A 16843-nucleotide genomic window follows, 5' to 3' on the forward strand; every position below is an offset into this window, starting at 1 on the left:
TGCTTGAAAAACTGTTAAAGTGTGCTGTATTTCCTTTAGTTCTAGTCTATTTTTGGCACAGGTACAAAAGCATCAGGTGTTTTACTACACATGTTCACTCATAAATATTACCAGTGGCTGCTGGCCGTAGAACTGACACACCTCCTAGTACTGTTAAGCTCAGCTAAACACTCTTCACAATACAAATCCCTACGTACAGCAAGTCAGCATGTTTGCACACATGGAGCTTTGCAAGCTGGAGACTGTAGTTCTGCTTAGTCAAGAGCCACAAACCCTGGTGACTACACAAGGTGGAGAAGATCAACATTATCATTGTCCAGCATGACTGTCTACATCTGCTTATTTATCCAGTGGTTACTGGACGAAATGACACAGTGACCAATCGGATGGTAATCCTTTAATTTTAACTCTAAAAATACCTCAACTGTCTTATGAAATCTTATTTCATAATTAAGTGAATCATTTTACATTCACTAAGTAGCATCTATTGGTGTTGGACCAAGAATCGTCTGTCTGGGATTTTTAATTTTGTCAGCACACAGGTAATATATATTCAGTAATGTGTGAATTGAGTGTGTGTGATAATGTACATGTACAAACTGTGCTTTATGGGTATGATCTCTTCTAAGGACTGTGACTAGACATGCAACCAGGAGTGCGAGCCTGTGTGCCCACCTTACTGGGCCAGACCACACTCAGCCTGATTTGGCGAGGTTGTCTCAGTAATGTGCAGAATATGCCTGTTCGAAGCTTCAGCTGTTTGCCCAGGAAGATGAGCAGGTGGAACAGCAGGGACACCTGCAGCCCCCTTCCTCCTCAAGAAAACCCCCGCGTCCTCATCACAGGTGACCCATCTTTCTTTCTGTCATCAACACACAATAGCTGCTAGGTAGAGGGTCTGTTCAGGAGAAGATGGACTGTTCTATTGCTACCAAAATAGTAAACAACTGATGCTGCCATTGTTTTCTGCTGTTTTCACTTTCTAGCCGCTGGGTTTTGTTTTGTTGACACCAGAGAATTTTTGACAGGAGTTCAATGTCTTGCTCAAAGTTCCAAGTTTGTTTAGGTTTCAAACTGATGTCACACAGGAGAGTTCGTATTATTGCATCAGTGACATGACACATGCTGTCATTTTTTTTCGAGTTGTTTTCTCTGCATAGTATCAGCAGGACCCCATTTTCACTCATCACAATAGGTTGCGTGCAGACAGCGCTGGGGCATAAAAGAGCCACTGAGTGAGGGTGGGAAGAATAATAGCCTGCTGTCACTTTTTGTCTCAGGATAAAGCTTTGTAACAGACAAAAAGCTTTTTTTTTTCCAGCTAAAGCATGGTGCACCAAAAATATTCTGTTTTTATTCTGAACACTTAACTTGTTTTCTGTATATTTATTGTTTAATTTTGTTGTTGTGTGCAGGTGGACTTGGGCAATTAGGTGTGGGACTCGCAGACATGCTGAGGTGAGATATTTGAAAATCCTTGAGAACTTGCATTTAACCAAATTAACCAACATTAAACTCTTATAATATCTTTATTGATGTTTAGGAAACAGTATGGAACAGAGAATGTGATTCTGTCAGACATTAAGAAGCCTCCACCAAATGTTTATAGCAGCGGTATGCAAGATCTTAATTTAATTGTTTTTCTTTAAGTTTTGTTTTTCTTACGCAATAGACATTCCCTGCTTCTTGTTTAAAAGAATTTCCTCATTTCTTTCCTTTTCATATTTAGGCCCATTTGTATATGCTGATGTGTTGGACTACAAACACCTCAGAGAACTGATTATAAACAATCGTATCACTTGGCTGGTCCACTACAGTGCTCTACTTAGCGCAGTGGGAGAAGCTAATGTGGCTTTGGCACGCAAGATCAACATTACAGGTCTGCATGACTGTACAAATCACTTAAGTAGACCATGTTTTTTTAGCATTTGTATCAGTTGTTTCTTTATGACCCTCTTAGGCCTTCATAACGTGCTGGACTTGGCGCTGGAGCACTGCCTTCGTCTCTTTGTACCCAGCACCATTGGAGCATTTGGTCCCTCCTCTCCTCGTGACCCTGCCCCTGACCTCTGCGTCCAAAGACCTCGAACCATCTACGGAGTATCCAAAGTGCACGGAGAACTGATGGGAGAGGTGGAGCAATCTTAAGATGCGGACACATGTACAGACCTTTCATCATAATAAGACAGTCGTCATCTGTGAATCTCTGGCTCAATCCAGTTTGCTTCTCTTTCTTTAGTACCTCCATCATAAATATGGTCTGGACTTCCGCTGTCTACGTTACCCAGGTGTGATATCAGTCAACACACCACCTGGAGGAGGAACAACAGGTATTGCTTCAACTCTGCATGTACTATATCGGCATATACAGTGCTGAAAGTCATAGACCTCCTCTGTTTTTACAGACTATGCAGTTCAAATATTCCATGATGCTCTCAGCACTGGTCACCATGTGTGCTACCTACGTCCTGATACCCGCCTTCCCATGATGCACATCTCAGACTGCCACCGTGCCACTATAGAGTTCATGCAGTCCCCTGAATGCCAACTGTCCTTACGTACATACAACATTGCAGCTATGAGTTTCACTCCTGAAGAGGTAGCCCAGGAAATCCGCAAGCATCTGCCTCACCTCAAGGTCACCTACAATCCAGATTCTGTTCGCCAGACCATTGGTACGTTTCAAATGACTATATATGACAATGGCTATATCCCTTAAAAGACCCAAACACACCAGAGATCAAAACCATCTACTGATGTAAATTGTTTAATACCTGTTGATCCACTAATTCTATCAATACATGTAAATAACTGATGTAAAATGCGGTTTGTCATCTTTTCATGGTCACCAGATATGACCCATTTGGATGTTCATAGGCTCTGTAGTGAATGTGGAAACATTATCGTCTTCTACAACACTGATTCAACAGTGAAACCATGGAGTTGGATAAATGTCAGTGGATGGACACACTGAGTTTATAATCAGTTAATGATATATTTGACTGAAAAAGTCACTTTTTCTTCAGTTTTCTCTGTTTTTGAGATAATAACCTTTAAATTTTCTCCAGTTCTTTAATGAACATCTACATGATCAGTGAATTAAATACAGGAAAATACATGATTTACACTGAAAAAACTCAAGCTAAAGAGGATAATATTACCAATAAATAATAAATCACTTAAGAAAGGTTAGATAGAGAGAAAAGTTCATTTGGGAACGGACACAAAAGTAGTACTGGGTCTTTATGGGATATTATACACAGCTGAACTGTATTTGTCTGTCTAAATTTCAGATGTGATACAGTAGTTATCACTGGCCCAGTTATGTCAAAATCATTTGGTTCATTTTCTGCTCACTTTTAGTTTTCATCTCATTTTGCAATAATTTGTAGATTTGATAGTGCTATCTTTAACCAAAACTTATGTCACACAAGTACTGTTCTTTTGCACTTTGCAGCAGACAGCTGGCCAATACGATTTGATGACTCCAATGCCAGAAGAGACTGGGGATGGGCACCAGCTTTTGGGCTGGAAGAGCTGGTGGCAGATATGCTGCGCTCTGTTCGAGAAAAGAGGACCGATGAGGGTTTACCAGTCAGATAGCAAAACCATTTTCACAAAGACTGACCAGTGCCCTGCCCCTTTTCAGATGGCATTTACAAAGAATATACTTTCTTCACAAGTTGTCAACAAGTATCTTCTGTTACCTTGGAATATTACAATAAGCGCGAGACTTATACTCAGCTTGGACATCTCCGTTATCAGTCAAACACATGTACATTGATATGTCAGTCTCACACATATTCTGTCACACACATACATTTCAGGCTTTCTTTTTTAGGGAATCATATACTGTAAAACCTTCTATACATTTGTTGTTTGTAATTGTTTTAATGGTATAAACATAATTTTACAGATGGATATGTTGCTTCAGATGGAACAGCATACTATTTTTATCTAAGCCTCAGATTTTCAAATGTTATGTTAATTGCATGGATGGAACAGCAGTCTGTTACAGTGTCTATTACAGTGTCTTATAAAATATGAACCAATTGCACATTTAGAGGGTATTCACCTGTTGTACTCTTTGATTACAGAATCACCAGGAATGGCTGGCTTAGATTTCTCCAGACTATAAACATCATGTATTCTGATGGAATTTTATAGTATGATCAATCATAGAATTATATATCTACTTAATATAATTTCACTACCCAAAATCACTGTATACAACTTTATTTCCCTTGTTGTAGCATCTAACATCTTACCTTATTTTAGCGGTGTGATTTTGATCAAGAATGAAAGAATAACAAAAAATAACAAAAAAACAAAAAACAAAGCCTTATTAACATTTACATATTATTTTTAAACAATGTATAAAAATGCAGTGAACTTTGAATTTAACCTTGATACATAAATTTTTATTTACTAGTAAAGCAGCTATTGTATATCGTAGAACTCAACTTGCTCTGCATGAACAATGTGGGGTAATTTGTGGACCATGAGGATGTTAATCATGATGGTAATAGTAATAAGGTTACTTATGGTGAAAAGAAATGAATTTAATATCATTTTATGGCACTTTTGGTTTTACAATTTATGCCTTCCACTCCTGAGAAGAAAAAAAATTCTGCACTCATTACTTTTGCTATTTGTTACTTTGCAGAACCTGATTGTATGTGATTCAACATCCCAGCATGTTTTGCATTGGTAAAATAAACTAATGAACAGCATAATGAGAGATGTAATTTCTTTCTGCACCACACCTCCACCAATTTCACTTACAGAGGGACAGACAGACAGACAGACAGACAGACAGACAGACAGACAGATAGATAGATAGATAGATAGATAGATAGATAGATAGATAGATAGATAGATAGATAGATAGATAGATAGATAGATAGATAGATAGATAGATAGATAGATAGATAGATAGATAGATAGATAGATAGAAATTCACGTTACAGCCAGCCCACACATTTGTGATGTTTTACAATGTAAAATGATATGGCACATCTAAAGGTGTTTGCATTCTTTTTGTTTACTATCAGCCTACCTTCGCCACATGGCGTATATTTAGATTACTCGTGCCAAAACACATTAAAATGTCCTTCCCCTCTACTAGTTACTCCAGTAGATGTAGTACTCACTGCTTCCTTTAGGGGCGCACCTCTCATTCGGCTCCAGTCGCAGCATTTCACCGGAGCCACACGTCTCTCTTAACAGCGCCTGCAACTATCACATTTCTCCGATAATGGACGCGGGATTCTTCCGCGTAAGCTCTTTAATATATTTTGTCATGTCTAAGTATGTTCCTGTTTAGTTACACAATGCTATATTACTTGTTTAGAGGGTCCATTTTTGCAAATGCATTTAGATTTAAGACGAACCAGTTGGAAACGGTGCGGCCAGGACTCCGACTATCAACTGATGAGCCCTGTGTTTTGTTGACGATATTCATCATGTTTTGTTTATTACTTAGGGCCATAGCTCTTCACGAACTTAGTTTTAGCCATTGTCTTTCCGTGAAATCTTAGACTGTGTACATAACACCGCATTTGTGTGAAAATTTAGTGGCAGACACACTTGCAGGAAATAGACAAGCCAACTTAGCTAGGTAGCCATTGCTAGTTCGTTAGCCTTAGCTAAAGATGGCGCCCGGGCGGTGCTTCGTTGCTGTATCTGAGCTAGTCACGACCATTACACGCCAACATTAATATAAGTGTGATGTTTAAAATAATGACACTCTTGAATTTTGGTAATATATCCATGCCAGCGCAGTTGCTGGCATGGTTAAAATTAGCCAACGAACTGAGGCTAATATTAACTTGACGCTATCAGTTTCCCTGGCAGGATTAAACGGCTAACCTTAGCTCATTAGTATTGCTGCCGTATCTGAGTCACTTTGACGGTTCAGAAGGTTTACACCGATGCCAACCTTATGGAACATGATGGCATCTAACAATTAAAGCTAATGACGTAATTTGTAGTAAAAAGTCTGTGTTTACGTTTGTTGTTATAGCACGAGCTAGTAGCAGCGTGTTACATCAGTAACGCTGCGCTCGACGCACGTTGTCTGCAACTTGAAGAATGTTACTAGTTTCAAGCTACGTACATCTATAGAATATATATATATATATATATATATATATATATATATATATATATATATATATATACACACACTGTATTTCATTGTAGGGCACAAGTGCGGAGCAAGACAACCGCTTCAGCAACAAGCAGAAGAAGCTGCTAAAGCAACTGAAATTTGCAGAATGCCTGGACAAGAAGGTAGGTTATTATTAACTTGAGCAATATTATAATTGGTTGAGTTTTTACTGTCTTGACTAATCTGGATTTATGTTACGTGTTTGACTCTCAGGTGGACATGACCAAGGTGAACCTGGAAGTCATCAAACCTTGGATTACCCAGCGAGTGACAGAGATTCTAGGATTTGAAGATGATGTCGTCATAGAGTTCATATTTAACCAGCTTGAGGAGAAGGTAATGTCTTTAATTGTGATTATTGTTTTGTTTGTGCAAACTGCTATACAGTAGAGGGTATTGTTTTGTGCATAAGAAGGAGAATAAGAAAATAATGCACACCCTAGTCAAATTTAATTTGAAGGCTAAAGTAGCAGTGGGTGTAAAACTGATTTTTAATGACATAGCCATGTTTTGCTGTTATTTGACAAAGTGCCTTTATTCAGCAGTCTTCTAATGATGATGTGATTTATGATTTAAAAGGCCTGAACCAATATGGATGTTATACCTTGCATCAGAAGTATAGCACCAACACCTAATTAGCTCTCTCCTGAGCCCAAAGTCACTGAGTCCAACTCTCCCTTCATGATGCAGTGTGTGGTTTGAGGTGAGTTGTATACAGGGATCACCAGTATTATGTCAGTGAAAGACACACCTGATCAATGCCATATTCATATTCTTCGTAGGTAGCTACAGTGCATCAGGTCCAGATCCCTTTAACTACAGCATGAATAATAGGTTTAAAACTGGATAGATATAAGAAGTTATCATAGCCCCTAGTTAAGAGTAATTAATCGGTATTTTAAAGAATGACTGAGAGCACTAGAACACCAAGCTTTAAACCATAATTTCCCCTCAGGGTGAGCTATTTTGCGCTTCTGTTAGGTTTTTTCTGCTGTGCCTAACCACATTAACAGCGATATTTGGACCTTATGAACACGCTGTAGTCGTCTGCTTAGTTTAGAAAGCTGAGAATTTCAGCCTCTGCATGCCAGTAAATGCAAGATTTTACTGCTTGTGCTATCGCTGTTGTGTCTGGTTAAATAGGCAGCAGACTAATTTTTTTCAGCAGTAGGAAATTATGCTTTTCAGCTTGGTTTTAAGTTGAATTACTACAGTTTGTATAAACATCTGTAGTAGTGACATTTTTAAACATAGAACATTTCTTGCTCTAAGTAGAGCTGTAATGTTAGCCCCTTAGATGTTATGGATTTTATTTTTGAAGACTGAATTGCGCATGTTCCTTAGGGCCACAGGCCACTTTATTTAAAAGGTTGATTATGTCCAAGGTTTTCTTCCTTTTTAATATACTCCACGCCCTTCTGATATGTGAAGCCACTTGGAATGTCTGGGTAATGTGCAATTACACAGCCAACGTTTGGATGTAGGAAAATGTTACTGTAAGGATTGTAATTCTCTAAAGATGTTGAAGGCCATTATATATGATATCAAGATTAGATATAAAATTTATACTGTACATCCACATTTTTATATTTTGACCTTTTTTTTCAAATGCTTACTGTAGCTTTTGAGGGGAGGGAAGGGCTGTTAAAGCTAAATTTAAAGTTTGCATTTGCATAATGACAAGAAAAGGTAATTTAATTGAGATTACGGTATCTCATAATAATTCTATCACTTGTTGAAATAAAACTCTTTTCTTGTGTAACTGTGTACTCATTATTGCTTGTTCGTCTCTTGCAATTTAGATAAATGATATAACATTAAGCTCAAGGTGGTTGAGTCTCAAGCAGTAGGGAGGCGGAAGCAAGCCAAGGGAGCTCCGTGCCCACTGATCCCACGGGACTCACTGAAGACACCGGAACTGTACTTACAGTGTTGGGTTTTAACGCACTCTGTATTGTGGATATTTGTTTAACTCCTGAAGTGTAGACTCTGGGGAGACTGGATAAGAATGGGTGGGCAGGAAATATAAACTAGTGGGGTTATCATCAAGGAATTCAAATAATGGAGATCATTGAGTTAAGGATTTTATGATTGTACTTATGGGGGATAATCAGAAATAAGCAGATGAGCAGTATTGCATGCCATTTTTATAATGCTAGATATGTCTCCCTTCAGCTAGCTCGCATTCTCAGTTTCATGAGTCTGTGAGTAAAGTTAAAAAAAAAAAAAAAAAAAGTCACATTTATTTTGATAGGTTATTGATTCCAGTATTGGAACCAGGGATGTTAAATATTCTACTCAATGTCTAATTATTTGAGTATGATTAACTACAATACATAGTCATAGCTAAGTCAGGACTAGAAGGTAGGTAGTCCCATTTGAGGGACCCTACCTCCCCTAGATATTCTGTGTTCCATTATTTCAACGACCCTACTGTCTTTTCTCTCCCCCCTTCGTGTGTGTGTTGCAGCATCCGGACAGCAAGATGATGCAGATCAACTTGACAGGCTTCCTGAATGGGAAGAATGCCCGGGAGTTCATGAAGGACCTTTGGCCCCTGCTGTTGAGTGCCCAGGAAAACATTGCTGGCATCCCATCTGCTTTTCTTGAACAAAAGAAAGAGGAAATCAAACAAAGACAGGTGAGCTTCTGCATAAGCTAGAACAGGGCTTGCACTGTTGGGGGGCCGACAGCAAGGGTATATCCCCGAAATCTTCCCAATCCTCTGCTATAAAAGCAAATAAATGACACAATGCACAAAAGAGTCCAAGTTAAATTTGGATGATTAATATGAACGAAATTTGACCTTGATTGGCCTGCTGTATCTATCAATAATGACCAAAAAAAAAATTTTTTTCTTCCCCTAGGGGTCACCTATGTTGGTGCTAAAGGAGATAGTTATGACGTTCACACGAAGGATATCTGGCCTGAATAATGTCAGAAAATTAGTTGCTGAATAATGTCAGTCCTGCGATGAACTGGCGACATGTCCAGAGTGTACCCCACCTTCGCCCATAAGTAGCTGGGATACGCTCCAGCGACCCCTGTGTCCCTAGTGAGGATAAAGCGGGTTCAGATAATGAATGAATGAACGTTAGAAAAGATATTAGATATTTGTTGGGCGATCAATATGAACCAAGTTGGAGCTTGATTGCCTTACTATTTTCTTGATATTGTCCAAAAGAATAGATTTTTCAACAGAAGCTCCCCCAACCATTTGGAAAAAACAAACCCCCAGGTGTCAAAATATGACATGTAAACTAAAGGTAGTGGCATGAAGAAAGATAATTGTTAGACAATTGATGCAAGCTTAATTTGAGCTACATCAACCTGACAGTGGCAGAATAATGGTCAGAAAATCATTTTTTTTCCAACAAAACTCCACCTAGTGAATGAAAATGACTTCATATGAACTCTGGATGGTAGCGAGAAAATGGACATTTGTAAGACTATCAATATGAACCAAATTTTATCTCAATCAGCCTATTATTGCTTGATTTATGTACAAAAACAGATTTTCAACTAAAGCGCCCACATTTAGATGACTTATAATATTCATAGAGAAGCTGAAATCAATATGGTTCTTCCACTAGGGGTCCCCTATGTTGGTTATCAAGGGAGAAGGAATCCAACCAATTCTGTCCTAGTTATTGCATTCACACGAAGGAGAGCCGGCGGCAGCAGGGTAAAACCCTTATATCCCACGAAAATCCATTTTGAGGATATAATTACATCTCAGGATAAAAGAATGTAGGTCTTATTTACAGGTAAACCTAAACTGAGCATAAATTCTTTTTATTATTTACATGAATTACGTATCTACGAGAAGGCAAAGTCAATGACATGAAATTCACTTTAATTGGAATTAAGTGAAGTTTTTACTTGTCAGTTTTTAAAGTCCCATCTCGCACCTGTAAGTACTGTTGGTATGCTGCCCCAGCTTAAAAAGGGAAAATGGTACCGTGACTGCAGATAAAGATGTCTGATAGTGATGACTGATATTGATGCGGTTGTTTCATGTCCTGCAGATTGAACAAGAAAAACTGGCCTCCCTTAAGAAAGTGGATGAGGATAAGAAGGAAAAGGACAGAGATCGGGCTCAGTCTAAGAGCCCAAGGAGGTAAATCTTCAGATGAGTGGAAGATGCTGGATGTCTGTATTTTCTACATACTGTGGAAGCTTATTCTGTCTTTGCTCCATTTTCGGATAGGCGGAAGACAAGATCCCCATCACCTCGACGAAGGTCACCATTAAAGCGGGAAAGGAAACGTAGCCCCTCACGTTCTCCAAGGCGCAAACCTAGTCCTGTTGGTGCCAGTTCACCCCCACCACCTCTGATGCAACTTCCCACAAAACCTTTGGAGCAGCTCGTGGAGCCGGACACATCAGGAAGAGGCATGCCAGACCCAGTTGTCCAGGAAGCTTCTTCCACATGGTTAGTTTCGATGGTTTGCATCTGTAAGATTGATTTGGTAACATTTATGGTTAATGGGTGGATGGTTTAAATGGAAGTCCTACAGTTTAATGTAGTAGGGGACTGCTCCAAAAGCAACTACTTTGTAACATAACACAGGTATTATTTGTAATAATAACATTCTTTCCCTGTTCTTCTTGTGTCACAATAACTTGTTTATAATGTGTATTGCAGTGATACAGCAGTAGAGGTGGTGAAAGCAGACTCAGTAAGTGAAGTTAAAGAGGCCTCTCCAGAGAAGACTCACAAAAAAGAAGACAGACCTAAGTCTCGGGAAAGGGAGAAAGACAGCAGGAGGGAAAGACCTCACCATCGCTCTCGTTCTCATTCCCGCTCTCGCAGGCGACGCTCCCGTTCAAGGTGATTTCTAACAGCTGTAGTACTATACTAACCAAACTATTAATGTGATGGAATCTTTTCCTTCAAAAGTCTTTTTTGTGTGTTAAGGATGTGGAAAAGGCTGAGTTTCATCCTCATAGCTCTGTAAAGTTTACATTGTTTACATTGAACTGTCTCCTGTACTCTTCAGGTCTTACTCCCCTCGTAGAAGGCAGAGTCCCAGAAGGAGAGTGTCTCCTCGTCGCAGAAGCCCGCCTAGACGTGGGGCCACCGGTTCCAGACACAGACATAGACGTTCCCCTGTGCGCAGGTTAGTGACGTGACAGGCCTGTTAAAGAAGCAATGGCTTATGAGCGAATCATGACTGAGTATTAGTGAGTTACTTTTACAAATACTGTAATATTATGGTGTCATAACCCATACTTAACGGTGCATTTGAATACAGTAAATCCCACCCCTGCAAATGTTGAATTACTTTTCAAGATGTTATATTTGTGTCCTGCAGGAGGCGTTCTCGATCTGCTTCATCATCTGGCAGCAGTTCTTCCGGTTCTCGCTCACCTAAAAAAGCAATGAAAAGAATATCAAGCACACCACCCCGAAAACAGGTCCATCATGGTGACATTTCTATCAGCCCTGCAGGGAAAGACAGACGGTCACCGTCTCCAAGGGCCAGAAGAGGCAGAGGCTCTGCTTCTCCACCCAGGTCATCTGGTAAGATCTTTACTGTGGAGGTGCTGCTTATGTGTGGGGCATCAACAACTGCCTAAAACTCTCAAATCACCTCTTGACTAAGAACTGAGAGACCTACAAATGTCACTTAAGTCGACATTCTTGATGTTTAGCAATTTTTATTAATAACTGCAAAGATTGTAATTAGTTTCTTTGTATTTATTATCTATATGATGATTTGACCAAACCATTGTTCCGTGGTCTTTTTAAAAAATCATATTACTTATTTTTCAGGATTAAAGCGAATACAAGGAGGCAGGAGTGATTCTCCAACTGAAAATACTAAACCCAGACCTTCTGAAGGCTCTGAATCAGGTCAGTGTTTGTCTGTTTTTTTCAAGAACTGCTGTTGTCTTCCACCTCAAAGCTCTCAGCCACTTCTGTTTTTTTAGAAGTGAACACTTCTGTGCCTTCAGATACGACAGTCCTCAAAACACAAAAGACTCAAACAACATAAAAAAGGTCTCATAGCAGTAGTTGTATTGACTGATTGGTTTCAGTATTCATTGTAGATAAAGTAATTAATAGTCAGGAAATATCACTCAAAGATTAATTTGGAAAAGTGCTTGTATATTATATATAAGTGCTTAACATTTAGAAGTTTCCAAGTGTCTTAGTTGGAGATGTAATCCGGTGTGAACAATGGTTTATATTTTATGATTCGAATGAGACTAATTCTTGACCTTAACTCAAAGGAAATGTTCAAGGCTCAAACATATTGAGACTTTTTTTCTGTTAACTGACTTTTCCATAACAATCAATGTCTCATTGGTTTTGCTAACACTGATCGGACACTCAATGCTCTACATTTCAGAGGAGGATAAAAATGAGAAAGGGGCTACAGCAGATTCGGTGCAGCAGCGACGTCAGTATCGCAGGCAGAATCGGCAGTCGTCTTCAGGTTAACAGCGTTTTTATCCCTGTCCTTACTTTCCCATACTCAACCCTTCTTTCTCTAACCAAGTCACTGTCAATGTCATCTTGCACTCATCGTCTCATGGAAGCTGTGCCCTATCCCCAACCTTGGTGTTTTTCCTCAGCGCATACACATAAGATTACAATTAAATAGTTGGTGATGTACTCTGTCTCTGTGATTGCAGATACAGGGTCATCATCCTCAGAAGATGAGGGACCTAAGAGGCCAATGGCAAGACCAGGAGCCAGAAATGGTGATGTTAGAAGACGACGAAGTCGTACACCTTCGCCTCGGAGACGCCATCGGGATCCCTCTCCGAGGTCAGATATTGTTTACAACTTAAATAAATCTAACCTGTTGAGTTAGACTGTAAGGTTGACCACACTTAGCTTTGTTTATGTATGTGTATACAGGGTGTCCCATAAGTCTCCATACATAGGAAAAATAAACGTTTCTTGACATAAACCATTTTTATTTATATAATATGCTCTATATGACTGCCATTTTGTCGGAAACACATTTCAATGTGTGTCCTCCACTGCTGAAGAACTATAAAGAAGAAATATAAAGAAATACATGTTAAAACCATATATGTATGGAATGTATTATGTCTCCTATGTATGGAGACTTATGGGACACGCTGTATATATATATTTATGGTATTTGTTGGCATGTGTGTTTTTAGGAAAAGACGTTCTCCATCTCCTGTTGGACGCAGACGTCGCTCCCCTTCTCCACCAAGACGTCGCAGATCTCCCTCTCCTCCTCCTAGACGCAGGTACACATGCATTTCTTGTCTCGTTTTTTATTTAACACTCTTACTCCATGTTGCATTAAACCTTTCTTTTTTTTTTTCCACCCAAAGGTCTCCTTCCCCACCTCCTCGAAGACGTTCTCCATCCCCCAGACGTTACTCTCCACCTATCCAGCGTCGCTACAGCCCCTCACCTTTGCCCCCCCAGAAGAGGAGATTGTCTAGCTCTCCTCCAAGACGCTCCTCTCCAGGGGCCAAGCGACGAATCTCCAGGTCACCCAAGCGTAGAAGTTCCCCACCTCAAAGGAGACGCACCCCTCCATCCTCTACATCTCCACCCAGACACAGGAGGAGCCCACTGCCACCTTCTAGCCGACCAAGAAGGGATACACGGTCACCTGTTCAAGCTGCCAGTCGCCTCTCTCCCTCCCCAGCAAACCGTAGTCGTCCTGTTAGGGGTTCAGCCAGTCCTCGTGGACGTTTTGAAACCTCCAGTTCATCCCCACTGGGCCAGCGAAGACAGCCGTCCCCTTCTCACAGTGGTAAACCCATACGCAGAGTGTCCCGCACCCCTGAGCCACGCAACAGCCAGAGGTAAAACAAAATTTAAACAGTACCTGATTAGACAAAATATTTCATTCACACGATGAATGTTGGCGTTCTCCTATTTATGTAGACTTTTTTCCAGGGTCAAGGGATTGTTCTGTGTATGTACTTTTTTTAATCTTATTTCTGTTTCTTCTACAGAGGTTCTCTGAGCCCTCAGCCTATGAGGAGAGCCTCATCCCGGTCTAGGTCTGTTTCCCCTCAGCCAGCAGCTCTGAAACGTCCTGCTCCAGCATCTGCCTCCCCCTCACCTTCTCGCTCTGTGAGTGGGTCCCCACCGCCAGCCAAGAAGGCCAGCAGTGGCTCTGCCAGTCAGTCACCAAGCAAGGTTTGTTTGCTTTATTTTGTCTAAGGTATGATAAGTGAAAGACTGTAGCTTGGCTTCTGGATAAAGATAACAGTTGGCAAATCAAATTAGTCTGCACTCACACTGCCAGCAGTTACCTAGTGCTATAAAAGACAATGCAAATAAGAGTATATGACTTCTCTATTGAGTCATCAAGCAGATTAACAACCATAATGTTTTGGCCAAAATCATATATGCAAGGGGGCTTCAGAAAGTTTGTGGAAAAAGCACAGTTGGCAAAATGGTTAAAGTTATTATGTTTATTTTTCAACTTATGCTCCATCTAGGTCAATATACTTCTGCAAGTGTTGATACCAGCTTTTAAAGGAGTGATATTTTGCTTTTTTAAATGGAATTATGCATTTTTAAAGATTTCCCTGTGGTCTACATAAACTGTAAATGCTATGCTTGGGTCTGAATTCTTCATTAATTCAACTCCACAGGTCCATCTTCAACCCTATTTTTGAGTAGTGACACCAGAAAGGTTGTTTTGAGGGCTGGCCCTTAAAAGCCAAATGAGCCACTTCACACCCCACCCCCTCCAGGTTGTTGGCTGAGCTGCTCTGTCCCGTTCAGCCACTTGTATTCGTAAATACAACCAACAACTGAACGTTTTAGGTAATTGGCTCGAAATTTGGACATATTTTCAGTTTTTACTACAACCACTGCTGCTGACAAACAATTATGGGGTGCTCAGAGAAACGTTCATCGGAAGTCTTGACCTTATATGTGCAAATGTCGTGATGTAACTAGTTATAAACGTAACAAATTAAGCAGGAATTAAAACAGGTTTAGGAAAGCCACTCGATTTTTGCCAAAATGAATATAAAGATAGCTTTGCAGCACCTGGAGGGTTCGAATTCAAACTTTTTGAACTGTTCGGGACCCCAAAAATACACAAATGAAGGTACCAAAGACTAATAAAAGTGTTTAGCAAAATATGACCCCTTTAAATCCATCTGTGTAAAACAGAGCCATGCGATTAAAACCATGTCAAAACTGTTTTTTTGCACAAAACTTTTGAAGCCCCCTCGTACATTGTCACCTTAATTGTTATGACTTGAAAATTGAAGGTAGTAGATGCTTCTATTGAATAAATACGCAAAAACATTTTACTAAACATTAACTTTAAACTGAGTCGTTGAATACACACTTGGACAAAAAAAAAACATTGCCTGTGTTAAGTTCTTGATTGTCTGAGAATCATTGCTGTCAGTGTAGTTTGTGGTATTAATATTTATGTAAATACATTATATAATTGCTTTTATTGCAGAATTCAGATGCTGATGGCATTGGAAAAAAGAAGAAAAAGAAGAAGGAAAAGAAACACAAGAAAGACAAGAAACATAAGAAGCACAAGAAGCATAAGAAGGAGAAAAGTGGCGTTGCTGGAGCTACAGAAGGACATGAGAACCAGGGTATGGATGAGGATGCAGAATCTAGAAAGGTGATGTGTGTTTTCTGGGATTGTAACAGCCTCGGCTTCTTTTGAGCTTCAAATTATGACAATTTACGGTAAAATTCATGTGCTTCTGTTTTTTAGGAATCTGACAGTGAAGTAGAGGACAGCCTTGATGACCTGGAGAAACACCTAAGAGAGAAGGCCCTGCGCTCAATGAGGAAAGCCCAAATGTCTCCATCACAGATGTCCTGAAAACAACTGTTGATTTATTTTGTTTGTTTTTTTCCACTCACTATTGATGTTTGTCATCAACCTATTTCAGCTTTAGAATGTACAGATTGTTTAATTGGAGGTATCTTGTTTTCTTTTTACTGGTTTGGTACAATCTGAAGTGTTCAAGAGCTTGATTTGTGGGTTAGTGAATTATCCTAACTGTAAAGATGCTTGTGTTGTCCATAATTTTAAATTGTTGAGCAGGGTAATGGTTTAAGTTCACAAGGTTTGAGTAGGGCAAGTTTTCACAGCCTACAGTATATTCCATTGAGATATGATTGCATGTGCAGTGATCGTCTCTAATGTGCATGAACCACTGACCTTATGGAGTGTAAACCAACCTATGGTAACATACTGTTACTGTTGCCTTTTAGTAGTGGAAACGGTGGCACCGCTGTGCACTGTCAAAGAGGCTGTAACAGAATGTCTTGTCCCATTTTGTAACTTAATAGAGATGTTTGGCATTGTTTAACCTGCTGTCATTTCTCACTTTCAAGTTGTCTTATTTGAGACTAAAACTATCTGATCCAATATTGAATATGCTTTAATTTTTCCAGATTAATTGATATGCATTTTTCTGTTGACTCCCTTGCACCAAGCTCTGTTGGACTGCTATCTGATTTGTATTAAGTACCCCTGGCTCATGTCATCCTGTCATCCTTTAAGAATTAAAACTTTTTTTATAGGATCTGTGCATATTTTTTGCTCTTAAAGTTATTTGGGGGAAGGGGAACACCTTTTAGTTGTTTCTGGAGGAAAGAAAATACAATTATATTTGGGATGGGAGCATACAACACTTACACACATTTTTTATTTTGAGGAAAAGTGT

At 39.6% G+C, this 16843-nt stretch overlaps 2 protein-coding genes across 7 annotated transcripts; both read left to right on the plus strand.

The window, feature by feature from the left end:
• Positions 1-40: 40 nt before the first annotated feature.
• On the plus strand, positions 41-4736 carry tdh2 (L-threonine dehydrogenase 2). Of its 3 annotated transcripts, none has more exons than XM_030126242.1 (10): positions 41-389; positions 479-542; positions 630-845; positions 1416-1458; positions 1544-1614; positions 1730-1879; positions 1961-2133; positions 2240-2330; positions 2406-2675; positions 3458-4736. In XM_030126242.1, exons 3-10 carry the CDS (start codon positions 644-646, stop codon positions 3601-3603), a joined length of 1146 nt encoding a protein of 381 aa, XP_029982102.1. In that variant the 5' UTR covers positions 41-389; positions 479-542; positions 630-643; the 3' UTR covers positions 3604-4736. The 3 variants fall into 3 exon arrangements, with proteins under 3 accessions (XP_029982102.1, XP_029982103.1, XP_029982104.1); XM_030126243.1 differs by having other exon boundaries at positions 504-542; XM_030126244.1 differs by having other exon boundaries at positions 536-542.
• A 427-nt stretch (positions 4737-5163) lies between these two features.
• srrm1 (serine/arginine repetitive matrix 1) lies at positions 5164-16708 on the plus strand. Of its 4 annotated transcripts, none has more exons than XM_030126095.1 (17): positions 5164-5278; positions 6205-6294; positions 6386-6508; positions 8643-8813; positions 10201-10292; positions 10383-10607; positions 10821-11006; positions 11176-11295; positions 11491-11699; positions 11952-12032; positions 12532-12618; positions 12818-12953; positions 13319-13411; positions 13499-13981; positions 14135-14321; positions 15613-15786; positions 15883-16708. In XM_030126095.1, exons 1-17 carry the CDS (start codon positions 5258-5260, stop codon positions 15991-15993), a joined length of 2589 nt encoding a protein of 862 aa, XP_029981955.1. In that variant the 5' UTR covers positions 5164-5257; the 3' UTR covers positions 15994-16708. The 4 variants fall into 4 exon arrangements, with proteins under 4 accessions (XP_029981955.1, XP_029981957.1, XP_029981956.1 ...); XM_030126097.1 differs by having other exon boundaries at positions 15613-15757; XM_030126096.1 differs by lacking the exon at positions 12532-12618.
• Positions 16709-16843: the final 135 nt, after the last annotated feature.

This window comes from Sphaeramia orbicularis, chromosome 22 (genome assembly GCF_902148855.1).
Source record: "Sphaeramia orbicularis chromosome 22, fSphaOr1.1, whole genome shotgun sequence".
In the NCBI taxonomy this organism is placed as follows: Eukaryota; Metazoa; Chordata; class Actinopteri; order Kurtiformes; family Apogonidae; genus Sphaeramia; species Sphaeramia orbicularis.

Bases quoted from the DNA above. Each gene is read 5' to 3' on its own strand.
- tdh2 (XM_030126242.1), top strand. From the start codon at position 644: ATGCAACCAGGAGTGCGAGCCTGTGTGCCCACCTTACTGGGCCAGACC. The intron at 1,615-1,729 runs GTATGCAAGATC...TTTCATATTTAG, and splicing joins ACCAAATGTTTATAGCAGCG to GCCCATTTGTATATGCTGAT. The intron at 2,134-2,239 runs GTGGAGCAATCT...CTCTTTCTTTAG, and splicing joins ACGGAGAACTGATGGGAGAG to TACCTCCATCATAAATATGG.
- srrm1 (XM_030126095.1), top strand. From the start codon at position 5,258: ATGGACGCGGGATTCTTCCGC. The intron at 10,608-10,820 runs GTTAGTTTCGAT...TGTGTATTGCAG, and splicing joins CAGGAAGCTTCTTCCACATG to TGATACAGCAGTAGAGGTGG. The intron at 12,619-12,817 runs GTTAACAGCGTT...CTGTGATTGCAG, and splicing joins GAATCGGCAGTCGTCTTCAG to ATACAGGGTCATCATCCTCA.